Genomic DNA, 27,150 nt, shown 5'->3' with positions numbered 1-27,150 from the left:
TTTCTTTTTACTGATGAGTACTATTTCACTGCGTGAATATACCAAAAATTGTTTATCCATTCTTCTGTGGATGGGTATTTGGAATGGCTCCAGGTTTGAGTTATGAATACAGCTGTCGTATCATTCAGGTGGAGTCTTTTTGGGAACATGTGTTTTCGTTTCTCCTGAGACAAGGCCCCATGGGCAACTGCCAAAAGCTCTCCAAAATGTTCACCACCACATCACCACCAACCAGTAAAAGTTGCAGCCCCTCTACAATCTCCCCAGTCTTTGGTGCTCTCAGTGTATTTGACTCCAGCCCTTCCAGGGAACGTGAATGCGTCTCACTGTAGTGATGGCTAATGAAGATGAGCACCTTTTCATGTCCTTCCTGTCTAGTCCTCTGTCTTCTTTGGTGAAGTGTCCAAGTTCTTTGGCCATTTTGAAAAACAACTTTAGGGGCGCCTGGGTGGCTCAGTTGGTTAAGCAACTGCCTTCGGCTCAGGTCATGATCCTGGAGTCCCGGGATCGAGTCCCGCATCGGGCTCCCTGCTTGGCGGGGAGTCTGCTTCTCCCTCTGACCTCCCCCCCTCATGCTCTCTCTCTCTCTCATTCTCTCTCTCTCAAATAAATAAAATCTTTAAAAAAAAACAAAAACAACTTTATTGAGGTATACTTTGCATATCATAAAATTAATCTGTTTTAAGTGTTCAAGGAGTTTTAATAATTTACTGGGTTGTGCAACCATCACCACAATCCAGTTTGGGAACATTTCTATGGCTCCAATAAGATCCCTCATGTGATTTAATCTCTATTCCCATCCTCACCACTGGGCAACCACCACTGATTTGCCCTTCTGTCTCTATCGATTTGCCTATTCCAGACATTTCATATAAATGGAATCCTGTAGTAGCTGGTCTTTAGTTCTGTCACTTAGCATAACACATTGAGATTTGCTCATGTTGTAGTATGTAAACTATTTCATTCCTTTTTATTGCTGACTAGTATTGCACTGGATGATTACACATTTTATTTATCCATTCATTAGTTGGTCGACATTTGAGTTGTTTCCACTTTGGGGCTATTCTGAATAGTGATTCTATGAATATTTATAGGCACGTCTTTGTGTGGACATATGTTTTCATTCCTCCTGGGTAGATGACTAGGGAGTGGAAATGTTAGGTGATAGGGTAAATTTGTATTTAACCTTTTAAGAAACTGCCAAACTGTTTTCCAAAGCAGTTGTACCATCTTATATTCTGCTCAGCACTGTACCAGGGTTACCATTTCTTCCCATCCTCACCAACATTTGTTATTATCTGTCTTTTCTGATTATAGTCATTCTCGTAGATATAAAGTGGTGTCTCTCTGTGGTTTTAATTCACATTTCCTCAATGACTAATGATATTAAGTATCTTTTCTAGTGGTTATTGGGTATTTGTAGATCTTCTTTGGTGAAATGTCTATTTAAATATTTTGCCCATTTAAAAATTTGGTTGTTTGTCTTCTTATTAATGAGTTATAACCATTCTTTATAGATTCAGGACATAATTCCTTTGTCAGATACATATCACATAGCCTACGACTTTGTCTATTCATTTTCTTAATGGTGTCTTTTGATGAATAAAAATTTAAAATTTTTATTAAGTCCAATTTATCAAGTTTTTCTTTCATGGTTCATACTTTCTATGGCCTAAGAAATCTTTGCTAATCCTGAAATTATGAAGATATTCTCCTAAATTTTCCTCTAAAAGCTTTAGGGTTCTAGCTTTTATGGTTAGGTCTTTGATCCACCTGAAATTAATTTCTGTGTATGGAGTGAGGTATAGCTGAAGTTCATTTTTCCTTACGAATATCCACCCAGTTTTTCCAGCACCATTTGTTAAAGATCTTCCTCCTCTCATTGAATTGATTTGGCACCTGGGCTGTAGATTAAGTGATTACATATGTGTGCATCTATTTCTGGATTCTCTATGTTCTGTTCTAGTGATCTACTTGTCTATCCTTATGTCAATGCCACACTGTCCTGGTTACTGAGCTTTACAGTAACTCTTCAAATCTGGTGGCCTACATCCTTTACCTCTGTCCTTTTAAAAGACTATCTGGCTAACTGGAGCTATATATATTTTAGAATTGGCTCATCAATTTCTTCAAGACAGACTTAGAGGATTTTGATTGGGATTGTGCTAAATCTAGATATCACTTTAAGGAAAATGAACATCATTAACGACATTGTGTCATTCAATCTGTGAACACAGTGTATCTCCTCAATTATTTCAAGTCTTCATTAATTTCTTTCAGGGATATTTTCTAGTTTTCAGTGTGTCTTGTGCATCTTTCAGTAGATCTGTGCATCTTTCAGTGGATTTGCTTCAAGGTATCTAATTTTTTTTATATCATTGCAAACAATTTTAAAATAATTCCATTTTCCAATTGGTTGTTCCTAGAAAAATTCTTAATATTGCAATCATGCTGAACAAAATATGTTTAATTTTTTTTTAATAGATTGGAGTTCAATCTATAGGAGGACTATCTGAAACTCATTCACAGCCATTCATTTTTAACCAAGGTAAATAATTTCTGATACGGTGTTACAAAATGAATGCAAATTTTATTCATCTTCACTCTATATTCAAGAAGGCATAGCAAACAATTTTGGTTGGGGTAAAGTCTATATTTATGTGCAAGACTATACTATTAAGAACTATATAATACATAAGATAAACAAGCATTATTACCTAAGAATTCTTAGAGAAATTTTTCTACTAGGCAGTAAAAATTGTGTGTGGGTTTGGTGGGGGGCGGGATATATTAGAGACTTTCACTCAGTTTCTACTGATGCTCTAAATGAAAGAATAGCCATAAATACTAACACATCTATTCTAGTGATACTAAATTAAATATATTTTTGAAGGTTCAATAGCCATGATGAGGCTACCCTGTGGTTAAGAATGTATCTAATTTATTAAAATATTTATTTAGAAATTGAAAACTTTTTCTTTAAAACAAACGTGAAAAAAGGGCAATTTATTTTTATTAAGACTCTTAACAAGGATTTCATTGTATAATTCTCAAAAAGAGAGAAATAAAGTCTCTCATAAAATTAGATTCAATGACACAATTGTGAGAGTCAGTTGAATATGATATCCACCCACTGCTTATGTGCTTATGCACATTATGGTTTGTTTAGGGTTTTGGAAAACTCACTATCCAAGCAAGAAAAACAAGAAGGATTAAGTGAATAAGTAACAGTATAAAAGATTTCTGATTCTCTACCTCCGTCTTCACAGTCTTCAGGGGCTTTGGCTTTCTTACAAAGACGAGGATCCAACCAGGTGGTTGTCTTGGTATTGTGGCTGCAGAATAAAGATTTCAATTAGAAACAGTAAAATAAAGAGGGAGGAAAGTATTTCAAAAGCAAAGATTAAAAGTGACTGAAAGGTATATGATGTCTGCACATTTATCTCCTACAGGCTCTGTCTGCACACCTCTGATTCAATAATCCTATTGTTTTCAACCTGCTCCTTCAAAACTGCCATAGAGGGAAGGTAATCCTAGAGGCACTAATCTGAGAAAGAAGACACTAAAAGAAGGGGTAAAATGCCAAGTACAGAATAACAGACACTGACTTAAGCAGTCAAAAATATTCCAAAGGGTGGGCACATAGCCCCATACTGTGCATTATCCAGTTGAAAAAGCTGCCTTGAAAACCTTGTTTGGTGCTGGCTGAATTCCTTCCTCCCTCCCTTCAAAAAACACTCTATTTCTTGAGTACCTGTGATGCGTGGCACTGTGCTGATGGCGGGCGATAGAGTGTTAAAACAGACAGATTCCCCTGCCCTCAAAAGGGTTCTTTAAAATGAAGGAGTTTCATGAAATAAAAAGTCTGCAAGTATCTATTTCTGCAGCATGAAAGTAAAAATGATGGGTACAGTTAAAGTCTACTGTACAAACTATGGATCATATACTGAATAGAAAAAAGAAGGCAGAACCAAAAGCCCCCCCCTCCCCCCCCCCACACTCCTTTTTATGAAGCAGACCACAGAGGCTTCAAGGAGCAGTGTCACCATGCAGTAGATACCAATGCCAAAACAAAGCCATCACACTGCTGAGTAGATACTGGTATAGTATAAACATCTGAAATAGGATATTAAAGAAAAAAACACCATGGAGGAAAATATACCCAAGACAACAAAATGCAAATTAAAGTTATTATCAAAGTAGAGTGAGAATAACAACGTGAATAAAAAATATCATTCATTGGTGTTTTTATCATGAGATAAACTCCCTATCCTTTATATTAATTATTCTTAGGAAATTAAACCAATGGTTTCAGGGAATTAATCATACCTTCTATGCCTTTTCTAACTCCTGAGCTACTTAGGGCCATTGCAACCCCTTCTTACACATTGCCAGGTATAATACTAGCTGGTAGACTGTGGCAGAAACACTTCTGTATGCTGAATAATGGATAATCTGAATAGGAGAAACTGGGATTGTTTCTAGATAGTCTGTGTTATCCATTCTGTCAAAGTGCTCATTTCTCCACACTCAAGCCAGTTAAATTGATTTTAGCAACATGAAAAGGATCAGGACTCCAAAGAGGCTTAGCAGCATGTAGATTGTTAGGAAAAAAAAAAAAAATCATGTATGTATCTTGCTAAACCACATTCAAAATTGCTACTTGAGAAAAGCTTAACTTTGGTTCCAATGCTCCAAAATTTTTATTGCTAAATTAGCAGATGTAGGCAATCTACCAGGATTTACCCAATATTTCCCAAGGTAAAGAAATGTCCATAGGGGCTATACCCAAAACATAATAGCTAAAGGCTACAGACCTATTTTCTTACAGACGCGTGATTTAACAGCAGTAGTAACGCAGATCAAATACATTAGCTACAGCAGCAAATACTATTCAGCTATATTGTGGTTACGAACCCCTTATCAGATATGGGTTTGCAAATATTTACTCCTATTCTCCCAGTTGTTTTTCCACTCGTTGAGTGCTTCCCTTTGCTGCACAGTTTTTAAGTCTGATGAAGTCCTGTTTGTCTATTTTTGTTTTTGTTGCCTGTAGTTTCTGTATCCAAGAAGTCCTTGCCAAATTCAATGCCATGAAATTGTGTCCCTGTGTTTTCTTTTAGGAGTTTTATGGTTTCAGGTCTTATATCTAGGTCTTTAATGCATTTTAATAACGTTCAACTCTAGGGCGCCTGGGTGGCTCAGATGGTTAAGCATCTGCCTTTGGCTCAGGTCATGATCCCAGGGTCCTGGGATCGAGTCCCACATCGGGCTCCCGGCTCAGCAGGGAGCCTGCTTCTCCCTCTGACCCTCTCCCCTCTCATGCTGTTTCTCTCTCGCTCGCTCTCTAAAAAATAAATAAAATCTTTAAAAAAAAAATAACGTTCAACTCTAAAGGCATTTCTTTTATAAATTCTCTCCTCTCTCTATAATTTACTAACTTATCCCCATTTACAGGATAAAGTACTGTCAGGTTCAATGTCTCATACTCTGCTTCTGAAGATACTCTAGCCACTTCTGATGACTCCACATCTTACTTGGGGATTTAGTGCTAAAATCGGAATGAAAGCCAAAAGTCTAAATTACCCTTGAACAACCCCTCAAATTGTCCAGAGAGAAGAGTATACCTAATTTTGTCTGTTTTGCATAATCCTTGTCATTAATGTTTACGTACATGTATAATATAATCAATACTGTACCATGTATGGTAAAAAGAATACAATTAACACAAAATCTATGTCTTTTAAATACTGTAATTCCACTTGGTAAAGCAAGATGCTCACTCTATGGGAAGGATGTGGAACTTGGGACCAAATGAGGAAACAGATTCAAGTCTTCCCCCCCCAACTCATTTTTAAGTGTATGTTCCTTGAGTATAGTGTCCAGCTCTCAATATTTTAATTGTTATTTACCTGCTGTATTCTGTAACTTCACTACATTCATATTCTGCCTCTGTGCAAATTATTTTAAAGATGAGAATTATAGTTGCATAAGAATATAAAAATGCTTCATAATGAAACTTCCAAAAAATTATTGTCATATTATTATTCTCTGGTGCAAACCATATAAAATTTTAGGTTGATCAAATACATGTGGTATTCCATATCTCTATAAATATATTTATATTTACATTAATAGTGCTTTCTCATAAATTAGGGTTTGTCAATTTATATTGTACCAATGAGTCTGAGGATCAGTGATATTTCCCTCCTATATTATTCAACTACATTGCCTGAATACATCTAGAACTGAAAATATTCAGCTCAGATAATACATATGCCCTCCCTCCACAGGATGGTAGTTCTTGAAATGCTCAATAAGTTGGACAATCTATCAAAAGTTTAAAAAAAACATCAAGGCAAAATATCCTCCATGCCTACATTTTTCATGATTAGTGATAAAACTGTTTTTAATCCTGTTTTTATAAAACCAGAAGTCCTTTATCCAAGTCAAATAAAAATGAAATATCATCCAGGGAAATCATCAGATTAAAGAATCAACTGTTACTTGTATGAAAAATTTTTTTAAAGAAAGACAAAAGAAACGGAAGCCTCGTGAATGAGGATAAAGCAATGGTAAGCCAAGCCTCACAGTGACAGGGTGTGTTAGGAGAGATACAGACATTTGCTTACTCAATGAAGTAGACCATCCCTGTGTCAGTGTAGGCCATCTCCCAGTTTTTGGGCAGTGGTTCCAGATTCTCATCTCTCATCATATAATTTCTGAAGTCCATGGAGCTATTAGTTTGGTTATAACTCGGGACAGTCTTCATCCAGTCAGACGACTCAGAACGCCTCTCTCCGTTTTCTGCCATTGAACACAGAACAGCGTGCAAAGCAGGTAAAGTTACACTCCCTTCAAACAGCTCTCTTCATCTCCAACAAAATGCCAAACACTTATTGCAAATTTCCATGTGTGTTATGTCCATGTTCTGCTATCATTTTTTAAAAACATTTTATTTATTTATTTGAGAGACAGAGAATGAGAGAGAGAGAGAGCACATGAGAGGGGGGAGGGTCAGAGGGAGAAGCAGACTCCCCGCTGAGCAGGGAGCCCAATGCGGAAATCGATCGCACGACTCCAGGATCATGACCTGAGCCAAAGGCAGTCACTTAACCAACTGAGCCACCCAGGCGCCCTGTTCTGCTATCATTTTTGAGGTAACAAATAGACATACTGCATTTTTTTCATCTGCTAAGTGACATTAACCCAGTACAGCACTTCTGATGCCAGTCTGGGAAAAAAGCGACAAGCAACACTGGGATCAATTGGGAATATTGTGAATATGTGTCAGTTAGTGTATGACTGACAGCAAAGTCTGCAGGGCCACTTACACGGTCCTTTCATGGGCCAGGCTCTACTTGAAGCACTTTACATATATGAACTCATGATCCTCACAGCAGCCCTGTGATGATTTATTATTACTCTTATGTTTTTTAGATTATGGATGAAGAAACTAAGGCACAGTGAGGTCAATTTAGTCAAGGTCACACAGCTGATAACACACAGTCAGGATTCAAATCTAGGTGGTCCGCGCTCTGAACTGCTCTACCAACCTGTCTCACATATATTTAACACAGGCCTTTAACATAATACTAGTTTTTTAAAATTACGCTCAATAGACTTTCTGCTGTTAAGTCTAACTCTCTGATGGTGATATCACAATTCTTTGAGAGTCCCAGAGTCCATGAGGTAGGTAAGAATACTAAAATTTGGTTACCATCTAGGGAATTCACAATTCATGCACTTCAAACTTACGACAACTCCAAACTGCGGGCAATGCCTCGGAATCAGAGAATCTTAGAAGACGCCTTAGATATCATTACATATAGTACTTCCACTCTCACTGTCCTTTATCCAACCTAGTTCTAGAATCCATTAATACAGCTACTTACTACCCTTCACCATTCCTCACCCCCCATCTGTGCCCTCGCCCCCATCTGTGCCCTCGCCATGTCCTCATTGTCCTACTCAGGCAACTTAAGTTCCGTGATCAGCCATGATCGTCGCTCCCTTGCAAACACTACTGGATCTTCTGCCTCAACCTTACTTCAGCATACGTGCCCGGCTGAGGCATAACTGCTTACATCTCTCCACCTACTCTACGCAGGCACATGTAACTGATAACTAACCTCAAGAGGGCATTTAATGGTGTATGATAATCACAGGAAATTCCTTTAGTCCGTTCACTCTGACACTCCCCTGGATAACTATTTCACACTTTTCTTCTTAAATCTACCATTACTTCTCCCTCAGCCCTAATCTCATTGGATGACCCTGTTTCCTCCACATAGCTAAATCCAATGATCAGTTTTCAGTGGCTCTCTTATCTGACTTATCAGTGGCATCTGACATAGTTGATCATTCTCTTCCCCTGGCTTCTAGGCCCCTCCACCCTCCTGTGTCCATTTTCTCTTCTCTTTCTAGAGTTACTTTCTTGGTGATCTCATTCAGTCTTACTGCTCTGCAAGTTGTATGCTGATGATGTCCCAATATGCATCTTCAGACCAGACATAGACTTTTAAATCCAACTTCAAACAGGACATTTGCATTTGGATGTCTAATGAGCATCTCAAGCTTAAATATCCCAACTGGAGCTCCTACTACCCTTTTCCAATCCAAACTGACTCCTCTTACAATCTACCTCATCTCAATAAAGGCAACTTCATTCTTCTGGATACTCAAATTAAAACCCTTGAAGTGATCTTTGACTCTCAGCTCTCAGACCTCAAATCCAGTCTGTCAGCAAATGTTACTGGCTCAGGCCACTTCTTCCCTGTCACACTTTCATCAGGTTCAAACCACTATCTCTCACATAAATTACTGCAATAACCTCTTAATTAGTATCACTATTTATGCCTGCCATCCTACTGCCTATTTTCAATTCAGTAGCCAGAATGAGCCTGTTAAAATTCGTTTTATCATGTTCCTCTCCTACTCAAAACCCTATAATGGTTTCTCATCTCAGAATAAAAAGCAAAATTCTTTTTTTAAAAAGCAAAATTCTTCCAACAACGTATAAGATCCTACATAAATGCATTTCCACACACCCCCAATCATTATCTGACTGACCTCATTGCTCACTATTCTATTTCCTTCCATCACTCTGCTCCAACCACATATAATGCATTGTCCATGTTGTATCCAACTATATTGGTTTCCTTGCCTTTGTCTGAGTATTCCAGGCATGCTCCCACCTCAGGGCATTTGTACTTAAAATTCCCTCTGGCTGGAATGTTCTCCTCCCAGATATTTTGGGTTTACACCATCGCTTCTTTCAAAGTCTTCTTCTCAGTGAGATCTTTTCTGCCACTCTATCTAAAATCCACTACTTTTTATCCCTCTCCTTCTCTGCTTTGTTTTTCTCTTTAGCACTCTCTAATATACCATATGCTATTCATTCATGTTGGATAATTTTTTTCTCTCCCACTAGAAGGCAAAGTTCATGAAGACCAGAGCTTTTGTCTGTTTTGTTCAGTGCTTTATTCTTAGCTGTTAGAAAAATGCCAGCACTTACTAGCCTAGCAGGTACTCAATAAATATTTGTTGAATGCATAGCTAGAATAAAACCCACGATTCATTCTCCAGGCAAAAAAGTGACAGAAATTAAAAGGGACCCAATGTGTAAATCAATCTGGAAGGGAGTTACAATCTTGGGACAGAAGTATGTTGGAGGAAAACAAAAGCAACTATATGATGTCTCATACTTTTCTGAACATAATTTGAAATGACTGTGTAAAAGAGTTCGCTTAATAGCCAATGACTTGAAAATACTGTTTATGTAACAACCAATACTTGGGAAAAAATTTTAGCATTATTATATAACATATGTCATCCTACATGGGCATATTAGCATTCTCACATGAATTCTTCAGCAAGATATAAAATAATATACATATTGGGGATACAAATAAATCTTTAACTATCCCCTCACCACTTCCATCCCCAACAATTTTCTGATTTTTCAAGGCAGGAATTCTAGTCCCCAAAAGCAACACAAAAAGCACATTTCCACAACTTTCAATAAAAGTTAACAACTAGAGTTAGTACCTATTCAGAAAAAACCAAGGGCTATTAGTCCTGTCTTTTATTGTTTTTTTTCCTTAAAATAGTCTGAATATTTTCTCTTGCAAAGAAATATATAATCCAGTGGAAATGCCCTATGGCATCCACACACAAAAGATAGTATACAAACTGCCTCCCACTCTCGGATACACTCCCTTTAAATATTAACGTCAAAAAGTTAGTAACATCTGGTTTAACAACTGGCTTACATGACAAACATAAAGCTATGGGAATCACAGAGAGGTTTCCCTCTGAAGGAACTGCAGTGGTCACTGAGATCTGTATTAGGAAGTAAAAACAGAACATTTTTCCCCCCTCAAAATAAGAATATATAAATTCCCACACTGGGACAGATTCATGGTAATTCCAGTCTGAAACATTTAAAAATGTTAACAGACTTAATTCTGTGGGAAAACAAAGCTGACATCAATATCAAAAGGCTCTACTGTATGATAATTTCCCTTAACAGCCCCTGAAGAATTAGATGTGAATTCACCTAAACCTTTTAGGCCTTTCTCAGTCTCTACACCCAAGTATACTGGAGTAATTAATTTAACATCAAACATATTATGTATCATAACTATGTGAGATGTTAGGACTATAAGACAGGACTCACACCCTGGAGGAGGACAGAAATGTGGATGTATTAAGACAGTAAATACAATATACACAGCAAATTTAAGTGGTTTGGGAAAATAATATGGTAATGGGTTCTGCAAATTTGGGGATGTACTCAAATTCATTCATTTTTGGGGTATTAATAAAATATTTTCTTAGTTCCTACTTTGTGCCAGGCACTGCTTATGGTGCAAGGGATACAGCAATGAACAAAACAAGCAAAACTTCCAGCCCTCATGAAGTTCATATTCTAGTGTTTTGAATAAACATGTTATAATAAATAGCACTGAAATTAGTTCTGCTGTGATTCTGTAGCTTCCTACTTATACTCTCAATTAGAAGGGTAAGAATCGGGGCGCCTGGGTGGCTCAGTCTTTAAGTGTCTGCCTTCGGCTCAGGTCATGATCTCAGGGTCCTGGGATAGAGCCCCACATCAGGCTCCCTGCTCAGCAGGGAGCCTGCTTCTCCCTACTCCCACCGCCCCCCGGCTCTCATGAATAAATAAATAAAATTAAAAAAAAAAAAGGGTAAGAATCTCCTAAGCAAACACCACATTTTTTAGGGGTACTCAAAGGAAGATTCTTCACCACTAAATTTCTGTTGGTTTAGCATCTAATGAAAAATAAGAGTCAGGTTTAGAAATTTTTTTTTGAGTGATTCAGAATTTAAACTCAACATAGTGCTAACAAATCTTGCAGATAATTTTTACTGGCATATTTCTAACCCTCTGCAGTTTTAGTTGAAGGTTATATCTTAAAACTGTATTTTGTCCATATCCTGTAAAGTACGACTTAGGCTAATAAGATTCTCATATCTTGGAACCTCAAATCTTTTAAGCAGAGGGATCATGGCATGTTATGTTATTACTAATGATAGCTTATTACAGACTTATCAAAACTGCCACTTGGTGCAACCTCACTTCACCTTATAAGGCGGCTGACAGAGATACACTTCATTCCACACACAATCTCTTAAAAATAATTAGAATTGCATCACTTGCTCTACACATGCTCTGGGAAAGGTTTTACTACTTCCAGTTCAGTGTCATGTTCAAGTCAACCCGGAAGATCAGTTAGAATTTTTCATCTGTTTACAAACCTGCAGTTCCACTGCCATTAACAGCTTCCTTGTCCTCATCTTCTTCCTCTTCAGGAAGAGAGCTGTCCATTCTTTCCATCTTGCTGACAGATGTAGTTCGTTTTCTTTGGGATTCGGTGTCAAACTCATTATCGAAGAGGACCTGATCAACTGGATCTGGCTGGAAAGGGCTGGGTTCTGCTGGAGGCTTGGGAGTTCCATAGAAGTTTCCTGAAATGGACAAAATAACGGCAGCTGAAAGGACTGATTTGAATTGAGAGTCAGAACACATGGTCCAGTGTATGTCTCTGCCCTGCTGCCATATACCGAGGCTTCTGAATGGCCAAAAGGAAGCCCAAATGCTTCTTCTTGGGAGCAGAGGAGGGAGAAAGAACTAATTTCTCAAGTGCCCATGTATATTCTAACATTATCTAACTTTTTAATACTATTTGTACTAAGGATAGATAGGAAGTTGACTTCATGTACACAGATTATTTATTCCTATAGGGCTTGCTTTGCATGGGCTCTAAATTAGGGCCTGATTTGTGAATTTAAATGCATCAATGCTCTTGTGTAAGACTAATTGGTATAGGAAGTGGGAGTAAAGGAAGAGAAAACGAACTCAAATAATTTTGTTCTGATGTGTAACATAATGAACTATTTTGGTAAAATGAGAAAATATGTGGGTAAAGGATAAAGCTAAGAACCAGTGTGTGCTGAAATGTAGGCTGTTTATGTAAAAGTAATTTTTAGGTTCTCTGAGCATTCTAATTATATTATTTTATTTGACAATTTATTGAACAAATAGAGACATTATTAGCATAATTCAATATTGGCTTACTCTCAGGAAAGCAAGAAATACTTTAATATTCTAAGTCTTGAGGATCAGGAATTTTTGCAGTAAAAATAAATATTCCAGAGTAGAATGAAAACAATTGAATATCTTCTTAATTTGTCATGCAGTTCCCAGTAGGCAGTCAAATACAATGGAAAACCACTCGAAAGGTCTAACTACATTAACAGTTTTTGGCTCCTGCTGGTTTCAACCTTTTATCAGCCACTATGCTAATGCTATCGAAAGATATGGTTAGGGAATAAAATATTCATGATCTTCTTTCATTTATTTATTTTTAAAAATCACACCTTCTAATGAAATTCCTGGGTTCCTAAGGAGGCAATTAAGATGCTCATCACATAAAGTAAATTAATGGAGTATACAATGAATTATTTGTCCCAGATGAAAAAAAAGTATAGGTTGTTCACCATAATACTGAGGCAAATCTACAGATCACTTTACCTTTGGTCATGTGTGCCTTGAGGGAAAAGCATTAAGATAAATTCTTTGGACATCTGACTTTGGGTGGTAATTGTCATTAAAATATTCAAGACAAAACAATGAAATCAAACCAAAAAATTTTTCAACTACATCTTGCCTCTCCCCACTCTACTACTCCCTTGCTCCCAAATCCACATCTGAAATGGAGTTACCCCTGTCAGGCAGATGGATGTGAAGATTTGTATTTAAAACAGACTCAGAGAGTCTCTGCAAACTTTCTAGCCCACAGTAAAACAAGGACCCAGTGAAGAGGCCATCTCACACTTCTCTGGGGCAGAGGGCCCAGAAACGTTCCAAAGAGAGGTCTGGTTGGGGAACAGGATGCTCCAGGATCTCAATTTTTCCTGCATTGTGTCCAACAATCACGCTACCCAGGAATTTGGACATTCCGTGACAAAAATCAAACATCCACCTTCCCTAAGGACGGTAGTTCTAGTAGCAACACTAGATACACATTTTATTGCGTAGTCTTAGTAATTATTATCTCACTCTAGGAAGTTTAACTGTTTTCTAGGGTGAAATCAGACAAATTTAGGATATTTTGATTGCCACCCATGATCATTAAGATTTTAGGACTTCATAACAAATTCTGGCAGTTTCCTTATTTAAACACAATTATTGGACTTAAAGAAAACTAGCGTTGCTTATAAGGAAATAAGGCCTATTTTTCTTGAGTTGTTGGTAAGTATCAAGATTTCAGATACAGCAATGCATAAAAATGACATGGTTTGTGAATCCTGACTATAGTTATTGACAGAAAAGGTTTTCATCTTTTTGAAGCTGTTTTAGAAGGGTTTTTTTCCCCTTTTTTCTTTTCTGAAGGTTTTTTCATTTTTCAAAAAGAACTACCAACTATTAAATATTTTAAATACATACAGAATCAGAGACAATTGTATTAGACACATCCTTATTTGTTTATTTAACTTCTGCTGGATTCCTTTCAGGTCTCCCTTTTGTCCCCCTCTTTAAGGATATATATACACGGTCACATGTTCAATTAAGGCCATAACTTCCTGTCAGTCCTTCCCCATGCTCTCCCTGAGTTGCTCTGAAGTTGGTATGTGTCATTTCCCTGTACACTGTGTACAACTAGGGTATGTATATGCATATATAACATATAAATACCATTGTTTTCATAAAAGGTTCATAAAGGTTTTTCTAACATTTCGTGCCTTTTTTTATAAACAGTATGCTCTATGTGTTCTTTTGCAACTTTCCTTTTATACAATTATATTTCTAAGACTTGTTCCTGTTCATTCATGTAGATTCAAGTTTATTGAATTGCTGTACAATAGTCCGTTTTCATGAACAAGTTAAAATGCATTTTATGAATTTCCCTACTAAAACAGAGTTGTTTCCATTCTTTCACTATTTCAAATAACGCTGTAATGATTGTTCTGGTATGTGACTACATATGCACATAGATAAAGATTTCTCTAGAGCAGGCATCCAGAGAGGAAACTGCTGGGTCAGAGCTAAGTGCATCTTCAAATTTACTAGCTATTGCCAAAATGCTCCCCAAAGGGATTGTATCATTTTATACTCTTGCCAGCAGTATATGGGAGTTTCCACTTCTCACAATTATCAGACTTTAAAATTTCTGTCAACCTGATGGGTGTGAAATGGTACATTTCAATTTGCATTTCCTTTAAATTTAGCACACAGCAATTATAATATGTAATATGCCACTTTGTCATCGCCCATGTTCTTATACTTAACAGAGGAAAATGAGGGAGAATGTCTTTGTGATCTAAGGACAGAGAAGGACTTCTTAAACAAAACTTCAAAAGCACAAACCCTAAGAAAAACAGTGATAAATCTGACATATAAAAACTAAGGATTTCTGCTTAATGAAGAAACACATGGACAAGCATAGTAAGTGACAGAACGGGAGAAAATATCTATATCCAATAAGGAATTAATGTCTAAATAAATATCTAAATATCTAAGGAATGTCCACAAACTGGAATGTGGATTGAGATCCCACTTTTAAAAAAATGTACAGTACAAATGAAAAGACAATTTGCGGAAGTCCAAAACACTAACAAGCATATAAAAAGATATTCCAACTCTCTGACAACCAGAGAAGCTAGAATTAAAAGGAGATCCCACTTCTACAACCATCAGATTGGCAAAATGATACAGCTGGACGGTGAGGACATGGAATCTTTATTCTAGCTGCTACAGGAACCAACCCCTCAAGCACGGCTGGCGGGAAAGCAGCTACAGAGCTGCCTCGACTCCTTCATCAGATTTAGTACCTGCAGACCTTATAGCCCGACAGTTCTGCCCCTGGGTATATGTGCCACGGACATCCTCACACAGGTCTAGAAGAAGAGGATGCTGCAGCTCTATCTGTGGTGGGGGGGTGCTGGAAGCAATCTGGAAGTCAATTACTACAAGAGGGGTTAAGTGGAATGCAGTGGATCGCTGTGCAGTAGTTAAAAAAGCAATGAATTACATGTAAATTCACAATATGGAGTGCTGTGCAGTGGTTAAAAAAAGCAATGAATTACATGTAAATATAGGACAGCGACATGGATGAATCTAAAAAACACTGAAATAACTGAGAACACTTAAAAACTGAGTGAGATATAGAACACACTCCAGATGCAAATAATACATGCATGCACAGAAGACACATTTTGCGAGAATGCATATGAACAAAAAGCATACAGACTAAACACATCCGAATGGTTGCCTCTAAAAAGGGAGGTGAATGAGGCCAGGCTATTGGCCTCAAAATAAAAAATAAGTAGTGGACATTTCCTCTCAGAAGTCTTCACTGGCCACCTTAACTAAATAAGACGTTTCTACTCTTTTCTTTAAAGCTCTTATTTTTGTTTTCTTCATAACGTCTCCTTTTATAGTGATTTTGCTTGTTGTCTGACTGCTTTTCCTACTCGGATATAGGATTTATTAAGGCAGTACCATTTCAGTATTGTTCACCACAGTATCTCTAGCACGTTGTAGGTACTTAATAAATGGGTTGCTGAATGAACGAATGAATGAATGAGTTGTGGGAGCTAAGCCCAGAAAGCACAGCTGGGGCAAAATGAGCAGGCAAAAAGGAAATCACAGAAGACTCTGAAGAGGAGACACAAGCGGAGCAGCGGTGGAGGAAGACGAGCATGAGAGCAATGGGCAGGTGGGTTAGACATGGGGAAGAAACAGCCGCAGTAGCCCAGACATGAGCTTGTCCAGAGCCTACGAAGTGGTGTGAGAGTGAAAAGAAACGCATCGTGAAAGCTGTTACAGAGGAAGAAATGACTAGATTTGGTGATGGAAACTCTAAGGAAGAGGAGGGAGTAAATGATGACTCCACCATTTTGAGCCCAGGGTACAGCTAAAGAGAGAAATTACGAAGAATTATTCTTTTGGATAGAACATCAATGCATACTTGGATATGTTGAATTCAAGGTTAGTGTTCATCGAACACCATCTCTAGGCACTGAAGATACTACTAAGACATGATGCGGCTTTCACCAAGCTTGTGAAAAAGGCAACTATAACAGCATGAGAAAGCAATGATGGAGAAGTAGAGCGTGGATGGGAGTGGACAAGCTTGCCAGTAAAGAGTGTCAGGTAAGGGAGAACAAAAGATGGAACACAGCATCATTTAAAAATTGAAACTGATCTTAAGTCTCTACTTCTAGAAACAAGTGGGTAGAAAAGAGATATGAAAAGAAAACCAATTATTCCATTTTTGTTGTTTTCCCCCCAATCTATATTCTCTTTTCTCCAAGAGAGCCAAGCTATAGATTTTTTTAAGTGCACAGTATTTGGATTCCTAACCACAAACAGAAAGCAAACAACAAACACTTGTTGAGTTCATATGATGAATATGAATTACTACAAAATATGCAAACTGGTTGTTTTGAAGGATTTCAGTATATTCTTCACAATCAGCTTTGTAATATGATGGAACGCTTCTGCTTAATTACTTAATCCCATTTTAGGTAGTAAATTACAAACAGGCTAACCAAAAGAAAACTTCCCCAAAGACCAACAGAAGACAATTTAAAAAAAAATATTTTACTGATCAATTTCCCTTTGCAGTAATTCCAGCCATTCAGATAGTTCTCTGGGTTGCTGCTGTTTGTTGTCAGTATTTGGGGACATACCGTCATACGTTCCACTTTCTAATAATGCTCCACTCTCTTCCAGTGCTTTGAACTGTTCAACAGAAATGAAATTATAGTCCACCCCTGGTACTTCCCCATCCCTGGGGGCCCTTGTAGTGCCTAAGGAAAAAAAACAAGAAAAAAAATAGGTTGCTTTTAAACTTACAAAATATTGAGAATAATAGAAAATACAGTCTATAGAGAACACATGGGAGAAACACACTACTGAATATATGTACCTTCTAGAAAGACAACCAGAAAATTTTAGGCAACATTTTTAGGTGAAAATAGGACAATAATGTAGGATGACTAAATATACTTTAATATAATCTACAGATAGCTACGAAATACAAACCACAAAGACTAAAAAGAGTTCTAGTGTCAAATTAACATCTGAAGGAAAGATAAATCTATCAATGATAAGACTTCATATTTTGGGGGACATGGTTATTCTTTTTTTTTTAATTGAAGTATAGTTGACACACAATATTAGTTTTTTTTGTTTTTTTTTTTAAAGATTTTATTTATTTTTTGACAGAGATAGACACAGCGAGAGAGGGAACACAAGCAGGGGGAGTGGGAGAGGGAGAAGCAGGCTTCCCGCAGAGCAGGGAGTCCTGGGATCATGACCTGAGCCGAAGGCAGACGCTTAACAACTGAGCCACCCAGGCACCCCAACACACAGTATTAGTTTCAGTGTATACAGATTTCATTTTTATCAAGCTACCTTATGTATTTTTCTTCCCTGGTATAAGTGAAGAGAGAAACAATTTTTAAAAGTTCTTTTAATGCACTTTAGTTTTAAAATTTGGACAAATATTAATTATGAAATTATTTTAGTTTAATGAATAAAGGACTTAAAGCTTAAGATAGGTATTCACATATTGCTTCTCAGCCATTATTCTCAAGTAATTTTAAAAATTTAAGAAGTACACTGTTTAATGAAATACACTATGGCAACAGAATAGTAAATTCCTATCAAGGAATTCACACTAAAGTAAAATCTTTTATTTATCTATTTATTTTTAAGATTTTATTTATTTGCAAGAGAGAATGAGAGACAGAGAGCATGAGAGGGAGGAGGGTCAGAGGGAGAAGCAGACTCCCCGCTGAGCAGGGAGCCCGATGCGGGACTCGATCCCGGGACTCCAGGATCATGACCTGAGCTGAAGGCAGTCGCTTAACCAACTGAGCCACCCAGGCGCCCTAAAGTAAAATCTTTTAGATCAAAGTATAAATTCAGGTATGGCAGCATTGCTACATTTGACTGAATTTTACTGAATATGATTCAACGTTTCTGTGAACTGATACTAGAAAAATTATTTCAAATAGTAGAGAATACAAAAAAAGAGACCCAAGTATTTAGCCTCAAAACAGAGTTGGGATATTGCAGCAAATCCTGCACAAGAATCCCTTTCCAGATCTTTTCTTCCACTTATGCTCCCTAGTCATTAATGGTGCTCCAAGCCAGAGGGCAGAGAGTCCACCATCTTAGGTTCCTCCCTCTATTCCCCATCTGGTTAGGAAATCTGGTTGATTCCATCTCCTCAATACCTCTAGGGTTTATATACTTTTCTTCATTCTCACACTCATCTAATTCATATCACTATCTATGGTCTGTTTTGTTGGTCTCATAGGGTCAACCCTTACTTCTCCCTGGCTATGGCCCTTACCTAGACTGCAGCCAGTGACATCTCTAAAACAATCATCTGAGCAAAAAACCTCTAAATCTATCAAAGGTTTCCCATGATCTTTAGCAATAACAATCCTCTTCAGGTTCTTTTTTGCCTCACCCCTTTAACATTCTAGGCTTTAACCATAATAGTTTTGGTTTTTTTTTAGTTCTTTTACACTTGCTTACACCTTACACTTGCTTACCTCCACAAGGCCTTTCTCCAAGTCATCCCTTTCCCTGGAAGACTTCCTCTTCCCTTTCCCACTCTTACCTCAGCTGACATCTACTCATCCTTTACATCCTGGCTTAAGAAGTTTCTTTAGAGGACCTTCCCTGACTCCCACCTGGGATGGAACATGAAGGAATGATGTCTACATGGTTCAAACTAATAGTCCCAAGTCTTAACACAGTGAAGAATCATAGTAGGTACTCGATATAGACAGTGGTCAAGTAAATTATGTGAAATTTTACACAAATATAATTAGCACAGTACCTGGAAATACGCTATTATTATAATTAATGGAAGATTATTAATTGCTCTTACTTTTTAGTTGTATTACATTCTATTATATTCTGTAACCTGAAAAAAATTCACAAAGGTGATAATAAAACATTAATGGTAACAATCTCAGAAAATGATTTAGACAATACTATAAGCAACAAAGTATATTCAATAAGTTTCCCCCTTGTTCTTACCGAACTTTTTATTTTTAAAATGAGCATTTCTTTATCTGTTTTATATCACAGAGGATAAAAAAGCTGGAAAACATAACTTTTTTTGTTAAAGTATTTTTGTCATTGTCAAATTTTTGTTTTCTCATGCATTGGCTAAACTACATTGTTAGATTCCCCAAATCAACAGCTTTTAGCTCCATATTAACTAAAAATTAACACTGGAAAATAAATTTAATGATTAAATTTAACATTTATAATTATCTGTGATAGATAGAAAAACGTGGCCCCAATATTTTGTACCTCCTCTCATTAAGAGATGGGGCGGCCTACTGCTTCACCTCTGAAATCTGGACTGGATTTACGATTTGCTTTGAAAAGTTTAATGTGGAGGATGTGATGTTGTACAAGTTCAGGAGTCTAGACTTCCATCTTTGCTTTCTTGGAATGGTTCCACCACCAAGTATGGAAGTCCAGGTTACACTACGATGAGAGAGCCCCAGCCAACAAACAGCACCAAGGTTCCAGACATGTGAGTGAGGCCATCTTAGCCTCTCCAACCCCAGTGGAGGTGCCAATGACTGCAGCCACATAAGTGGTCCTCGTTGAGCTCATCTAACTCATGGAATCATGAGAAATAATACATGATAGTTATTTTTCTAGGTTGTTCTAGGGTGATTTGTTATGCAGCAAAGGCTAATTGAAATATTATCCAAATAAACTCTACTATAAAATATACTGATTATAGGGCACCTGGGTGGCTCAGTTGGTTAAGCGACTGCCTTCGGCTCAGGTCATGATCCTGGAGTCCCTGGTTCGAGTCCCGCATCGGGCTCCCTGCTCAGCAGGGAGTTTGCTTTGTCCTCTGACCCTATCCCCTCTCATGTGTTCTCTCTCTCTCAAATAAATAAATAAAATCTTTAAAAATATATATATACTGATTATATAAAACCTGAAAAACCCGATTTAAGAGCAAACCATATTATAGATAATACTATAAAAAGAGCACTGATGCAAGGGGCAGGAGCTACTCCGTGTTTTAGTCTGGAATTGTTAGTAATGATATGATTTTAAGCAAGCACTTAATCCCTCTGTGCTTCATTCTCTTTCTGCAAAGTGGTGTTAAGCAAGGTGATGTTCATGATGCTTTCCATGAGTAGATATGAAATGCCATGTGTGACACACATATATATTTCCAAGACTTAAAAAGAAGATTTAATGTTACTTCTCTACAAATATAGGTATTACAAATTTTCACATCCTCTCTCCAAAAATGTGTAATCCCAATACACATAAAAAGTTCTCTCCTTTCACCTACCCTACCCTATTGCCTTCAGCATTCCAGAAAATTTATATTGGTATTCTCCTGATACTCTATATATTTAATGTAAAGCTTTCTGTATCACCTCTAGTCCCTACTATATTTCTCCTTTTTACATAAAAATTCCTCCAAGTTCTGTTTACTCACAGTCTCCCAACTCCTCTCTTCTGTCTCTTGAGCCCATTCCAATTAGATCACTGCCCCAACCACTCCACTGAGACAATCTGCTGTGTTCATCAGGAGTCTCCACTTTGCTTAACCCAATGCTCAAGTCTCAGTCCTTGTATTACCTGACCTATCAAGATTTGATATAACTGATCATTCCCCTCTTTTGTTTTATTCTGAAATATACAGACAGGTACATAAGACATATATGTAAAGTTTGACAAGTAATAATAAAGCAAACCCACTCAAGTGAAGAAACAGTACCACCAGGAGATCAAAAGCCCCCTTGTACACCTCCAATCATAAATCTCTCCTTCCCCCACCCCCAAAAGTACCCACCATCTTGACATTTGTGATGATTTCCTTTCTTCTTTAAATTTTTTTTTTTACCAACTACATAATGCATTCCTAAGCAACAAAGCTTAGTTTTGCCTCTTTTGTAATTTCATATGAATGGAATCATGCCATATGCATCCTTTTATGTCCACATTAACACTTGGAGTCAGGTTTTTAAACTTCTGCCAACATGTGAAGGCATCTCACTGTGTATTTAATGTGCAACTGATTTATGAGATCACACATTCTTTTTCAAATATTTACTAGCCATAGAGATTTCTTCTGTTGTGAAGTGACTGTTCAAGGCTTTTGCCACTTCTCTGTTGGTTTGCCTATCTTCTAAAACTTGACTTGTAGTTCTTTACTACAGTACTTCATCAAATCTAAGTAATCAACAGCTTCCAAAATGCACCACTATTTTATCACTAAAAAAGAAAACTGGCAATTAAAATCAAAAGATTACATCTCTTGTAAGATACAATTGTAGAGAGGCTAACATGTGAAATAACTGTGTCTTACTATTGATAAAGCACTGCAGTCCTTTGTCAGATATACGTGTTGCAAAGGGGGTTTCTGCAAAAATGTGAAATAAGGGGGAGCCTGGGTGGCACAGTCGGTTGGGCATCCGACTACTGGTTTTGACTTGGGTCATGGTCTCCAGCCCCATGGTGGGCTCTGTGCTCAGCATAGTCTGCTTAAGATTCTCTCTCCCTTTCCAACTCTGCCCCTCCCACTCATGCTTTCTCTCTAAAACGAATAAATAAATCTTTTTAAAAAAATGCTTTCTAGAAACAGTACTTTCTGCAAAATCGTGTTCCCCAAATAGTGGAGATTACCGAGAAAACAGGGTCAGGGTTGATTTCTCAAAACCTTTTGCAACTTTGTAACCAGAGCCTAGCAAAATCAGTAACAACCCTAATTAAAAACACTAAGACAGCTTAAAAGATATTTTAAATTCCTGATAAAAATACCAGTGTAAATAAAATACTTTGTCTTTAAATAACAATTTTAAAAAAAGAAAAGATAGCTTGACAGGGGTATAAGGAGGGTTGGAGCTACTGAATAATGAAGATAAGGCAAAAGGTGCAATAAATGATTTTTAAGATAAAGTACATGTCCAAATTGAGAAAAGAGGCCAAATCGAGGTGAATGGGCATTATGCACAGTGCATGCAACATTCAACTATGTTTGTATATTCTGTTTACTTGCTGCTACTTGATGACACAAAACATTAGCTTGCTGGGGAAAATGGAGTAAGAACCAATATTACCTCCATTAAATTGACATCATTATCCTACCTACTTACCAATCATATATGAACTTACTTGTGTTACAGAAACAAACATTGTAGCAGAATAGACAGTATCTTCTCCCACTCTGATTTTTTTCATCTTTTTTAATGGTCTTTTAATGATAGTTTTTCATTTTATTGTAGTCAAATTTATCAATCCTTTCCTTTATAGCTAATGCTTCTGTGTCTTGTTGAAGAAATCCTTCCTAAGGCCATGGAGACATTCTATATTCTTTGTAAAAGCATTACAACTTTGCCTTTCACACCTAGTACTTTAATGCACTAAAATAGATCTTATTCGGCCTGATGGGAGGTAGTAGTCCAACTTCTTTTTTTTCCAGATGGCTATTCAACACACTTATTGAAAAGTCAATTATTTTCCCCTCTGATCAGGCAAAGTCACTTCTTTCATAGAAATCTCATATAGAAATGCTTAGATAAAACTGGATGTGTTATTGGGCTATTACATCCTATTTACCCACTGACCAGTCCTGCACCATTATCATGGTGCTATAATTAATACATTTCTATGATAAATCTTGGTATAGAATAGAATAAGTCCACCTATTTTGTCTTCTCTATTTACAGCCCTTCCATATAAAACCTGGAATCAGAGAAATAGGCTAAGAATGCTGGAATTTTTATGGGATTAGAATGAATCTATTAATCAATTTAAGGAGAACTCCTGTCTTCACCATATTGAATCTTTAATCCAGGAACAAGAAATCGGTCAGTATATTCAGATCTTCTTTATGGCCCCTTAATTTTATCTTACAGAAGTCTTTACACTTCTTTAGAGATTAATTTCTAGGTATTTCAAATGCCTATATGCTATTATAAATATCTTTTTGTAAACTTTCATTTTCTAATTATTAATGATATAAAAGAAAACAATTGTGGGACTCTACTTGGTCACTTTATTTGAATATAACTGACCCACAATCAAATTCACTAAACTCACAATTCTGTGAGTCTTGGGACTCATCACTCTTAAAGGTTTTCTCAGGACCCTGTGGAAGCTGCTGATCTGCTGTCACTGTAGTTCTGTGATTAACAGAATCTCATATACATAGAATCATACACTGATTCCAGTAGTGGTTTGTACCTGGCCTCTTTCATTTGGCATGATGCTTTTGAGATCTATCCATGTTGTGGTTCAATATCCTTTTATTGCCAAGTGGTATTCTATTGCACAGATATACCAAAATTTGATTAGGCATTCACCATTGATGGGCATTTGGGCCGGTTCCAGATTTGGGGCATTATAAATAAAGCAGCTATAAACTTACAAGTCCTTGGGCAGACATATATTTAAATTTATGTTGAGTTAATACCTAGGAGTGGAAATGCTAGGCCATATGGTAAGTGTTATGTTTAAAAGAAAATGTCCCAAAGTAAATATACTTTGCATTCTCACCAACTCCTAGATGAGAGCTGCAGTTGATAGACATTAGTGTTTCCATGTAGGGATCCCTCCTTGAAGTCTCTTGGCCAATTTACTTTTTCTAAATCCCCAGAAAATTCAGTTGATAGGGAAAATGAGGAAACAAAGTATTATAATTCTCCTGTGAGAATTAAAGCTTAATCATCTGACACAGAGATGTTACTGATTTGAAGGAATCTAAAAATATCAACTGAGAGCAAGAGCAGAAAATACTGACAAGTGAAACCGAATGGTCAAGTTGACATTTCCAGGCATTAGGACAGAAGCACATGGGAGAGCAGCATTCACAATCCACTTGTCAGTCTTACTTGCAGCTGTTCCTGAGCTACAAGTGTGAGGTTAAGGCCCTGTCTGCTAACAGTGAGTCTTTCTTGCAAATACAATATTAGCGCAGTTAGATGCATTTATACTTTATATAAATCTTATGAGTGGTGTTCTCCAAAAATCACAGGTTTTGAAGGCTAAATAAGTCCTTAAATCAGCAGTTCTGATGTGTGATTCTATGTAATGATGTTAACCTTGAAGGGGGATCTGAATGTTATTTGAATACTACCCAACAATGTCCCTTGGCATTTTCCACTGCTTGAGTATGTTGCTATGAGTTTCAGTGCTTTGTAAATCCCTTTAATAGAAGAAATGCAGAGAGAAGTGAATGTTGTTGTGGAACACTCCAACCTGAAATCAGAAACTGGTGTAAAATCTGAAGTAAAAGCAATATAGATTTCAATGGCAAAACCAAAATCAGGGCAAGGAGACAACATATTTTCATCATTAAAAAAGAAAACAAGCTTATTCAAGAAAACAACCTAATGCCCAATCTGAAGATGCTTTTGGACACACACTTAACAATTTGAGGAGCACTGACACAATACGAATTTTTTTTTTTTTTTACTGTCTGGAATACTTGTTACCAAAGTCAAAACTATCAAATAACACAAGTGATACTTTTTGTACAATTTAATTTTAGAAGTGAAAATTTCAAATAGGATATAATGTGTAGATTTATCTTTCAAACTTTTAACTGATTTTTATTTGGCATTTATTTTGTATAAATGTTTCCTTCTTTAATGTTTTCTATTAGCAAATGTATCAAGAAGAGATAAGTGTTGAAAAGTGTTATTATAGCCTTGTTTTGTTGATTTGCAATAATAATAAACCAGGTGATTTTTCAAGTGCTTGGTACACCCAGGAGAATCCATTCCACGCCATGGTGTTTGTAGCCATCATTCCTGCCATAAAAGTCAAGGGCAGCAGTCATATGGATTCCCAAGGTTAACCTGATTCAGCTAGTACTTCACCTCAATCAACCACAATTTATACTGTGATTAAATTGTGATGCCAGATGGGGAGCAAGATGGCGGAGGAGTAGGAGACCTGGATTTCGTCTGGTCTCAGGAATTCAGCTGGATAGGGATCAAACCATTCTGAACACCTACGAACTCAACAGGAGATCGAAGAAAAGAATAGCAACAACTCTCTGAACAGAAAAGTGACCACTTTCTGGAAGGTAGGACGTGTGGAGAAGTGAATCCGACGTGATATTCAGGAGGATAGATGGCGGGGGAGGGGCCCTCCGTTGGCCGCTTCCGGCAAGTGACAGAGCCGTGGAGCACAAAATCAGAACTTTTAGAAGTCAGCTCCACTGTGCTCACTTCGGCAGCACATATACTAAAATTAGAAGTCGGCTCCGCTGAGGGACATCGCTCCAGTGACTAAGCGAGGGGTGGAACCCTCGCTGGGACAGTGTGGTCTCAGGACCGTCGGGGTCACAGAAAGACTGGAGGTGCCTGAGTGCTGCAGAGCTCCCAGGGATCGGAGCAGGGAAGCCAGCTGCAGAGACGGAGCCCAGGCGCGGGCTCTCAGCTCGGGGTTGCCATAAACCGTGATCCGCGGCACAGTCAGGCCACTGCTCCTCCAGCAGGGACCCAACAAGCGGCAGATCCAGGGAGACTCCCCTTCCTCCCCCAGGAGGAGCAGCGCGGGAGTGCACCGCAGAGATCTGCTGGGTTTGGAGACTCCACACAGGGTCGTGCACCAGAGAAAGAAACGCTTGGTCACAGGCCAGGTGAGCATGGAGTGTGGCAGGAGACCGGGGAGACGGGAGGGATTGACTGCTTTTATCTGGGGGCGCACTGAGGAGCGGGGCCCCGAGTTCTCTGCTCCTCCGGGGTGGAGATTGGGAGGCCGCCATTTTCACTCACCTCCTCCTCCAAAGCTGGATGGAAAGCTTGCAGGGAACAAAAGCTCCCGAGAGCAAACCCAAGCAAATTACTTAGCCCAGACCGGCAAGGGCGGGGCAATTCTGCCTCTGGCAAAGACATTTGGGAACCATGGCAATAGGCCCCTCCCCAAGAAGATCAGCGACAACAGCCAGCCAAGACCAAGTTTACCAATCAATGAGAATGGCAGAACTCCAGAGCTAGGGGAATACTGCACATAGAATCCATGGCTTTTTTACCATGATTCTTTAGTCTTTCAAAGTTAATTTTTTTTTAACTTTTTTTAAAATTTTTCTTTTTCCCTTTTTCAAACATCTTATCAATCCCTTTTTTAAAAAGTATTTTTTATTTTTCATTTTTAGAGTCATATTCTATCCCTTCATAGTAGTTACCATTATTTTTGGTATATATATGTAAGTTGTTCTCTCTTTAAAATTTTGGGATACAGTTTCTTCTAACAGATCAAAATATACCCTAAATCTCTAGTGTATGGCTTGTTCTAGTCTCCTGCCTAATCACATTCTCTTCCTTTTTTTTTTTTAAATCTTCTTCTTTCTTTTTTCAACCAACTTCTTATCTTATCAATTCCTTTTATAAAATCTTTTATAATTTTCATCTTTACAGTCATATTCCATCCCTTCATCGTATTAACCCTTATTTTTATACATATATAAGTTTTACTTTCTTTAAATTTTTGGGAAGCACTTTCTTCTAACAGACCAAAATATGCCCAAAATCTAGTGTGTGGCACTGATCTATGCACCAGCCTGATCATATTTGATCATATTCTGTTTTTTTTTGGTCTTG

General features: G+C 37.6%; 1 protein-coding gene across 5 annotated transcripts in view; it reads right to left on the bottom strand.

Moving 5' to 3' along the window:
* Positions 1 to 27,150, bottom strand: part of MAGI3 (membrane associated guanylate kinase, WW and PDZ domain containing 3) — a 230,754-nt gene that overhangs the window by 56,828 nt on the left and 146,776 nt on the right. For all 5 annotated transcript variants that reach the window (XM_031016887.2, XM_081815695.1, XM_006728471.3 and 2 more), the window contains 4 exons: positions 17,221 to 17,340; positions 11,782 to 11,991; positions 6,633 to 6,807; positions 3,256 to 3,335 (listed from right to left, as the gene is read on the bottom strand). In XM_031016887.2, coding sequence (XP_030872747.1) covers positions 3,256 to 3,335; positions 6,633 to 6,807; positions 11,782 to 11,991; positions 17,221 to 17,340 — 585 coding nt within the window. The remainder of the gene's footprint in view (positions 1 to 3,255; positions 3,336 to 6,632; positions 6,808 to 11,781; positions 11,992 to 17,220; positions 17,341 to 27,150) is intronic.

The sequence above is a fragment of the Leptonychotes weddellii genome, chromosome 4, assembly GCF_054177405.1.
Source record: "Leptonychotes weddellii isolate Sample4059 chromosome 4, ASM5417740v2, whole genome shotgun sequence".
Lineage (NCBI taxonomy): Eukaryota > Metazoa > Chordata > Mammalia > Carnivora > Phocidae > Leptonychotes > Leptonychotes weddellii.
Note: the sequence above shows the minus strand (reverse complement) of the source record. Positions and strands in the feature narration are given on the sequence as shown.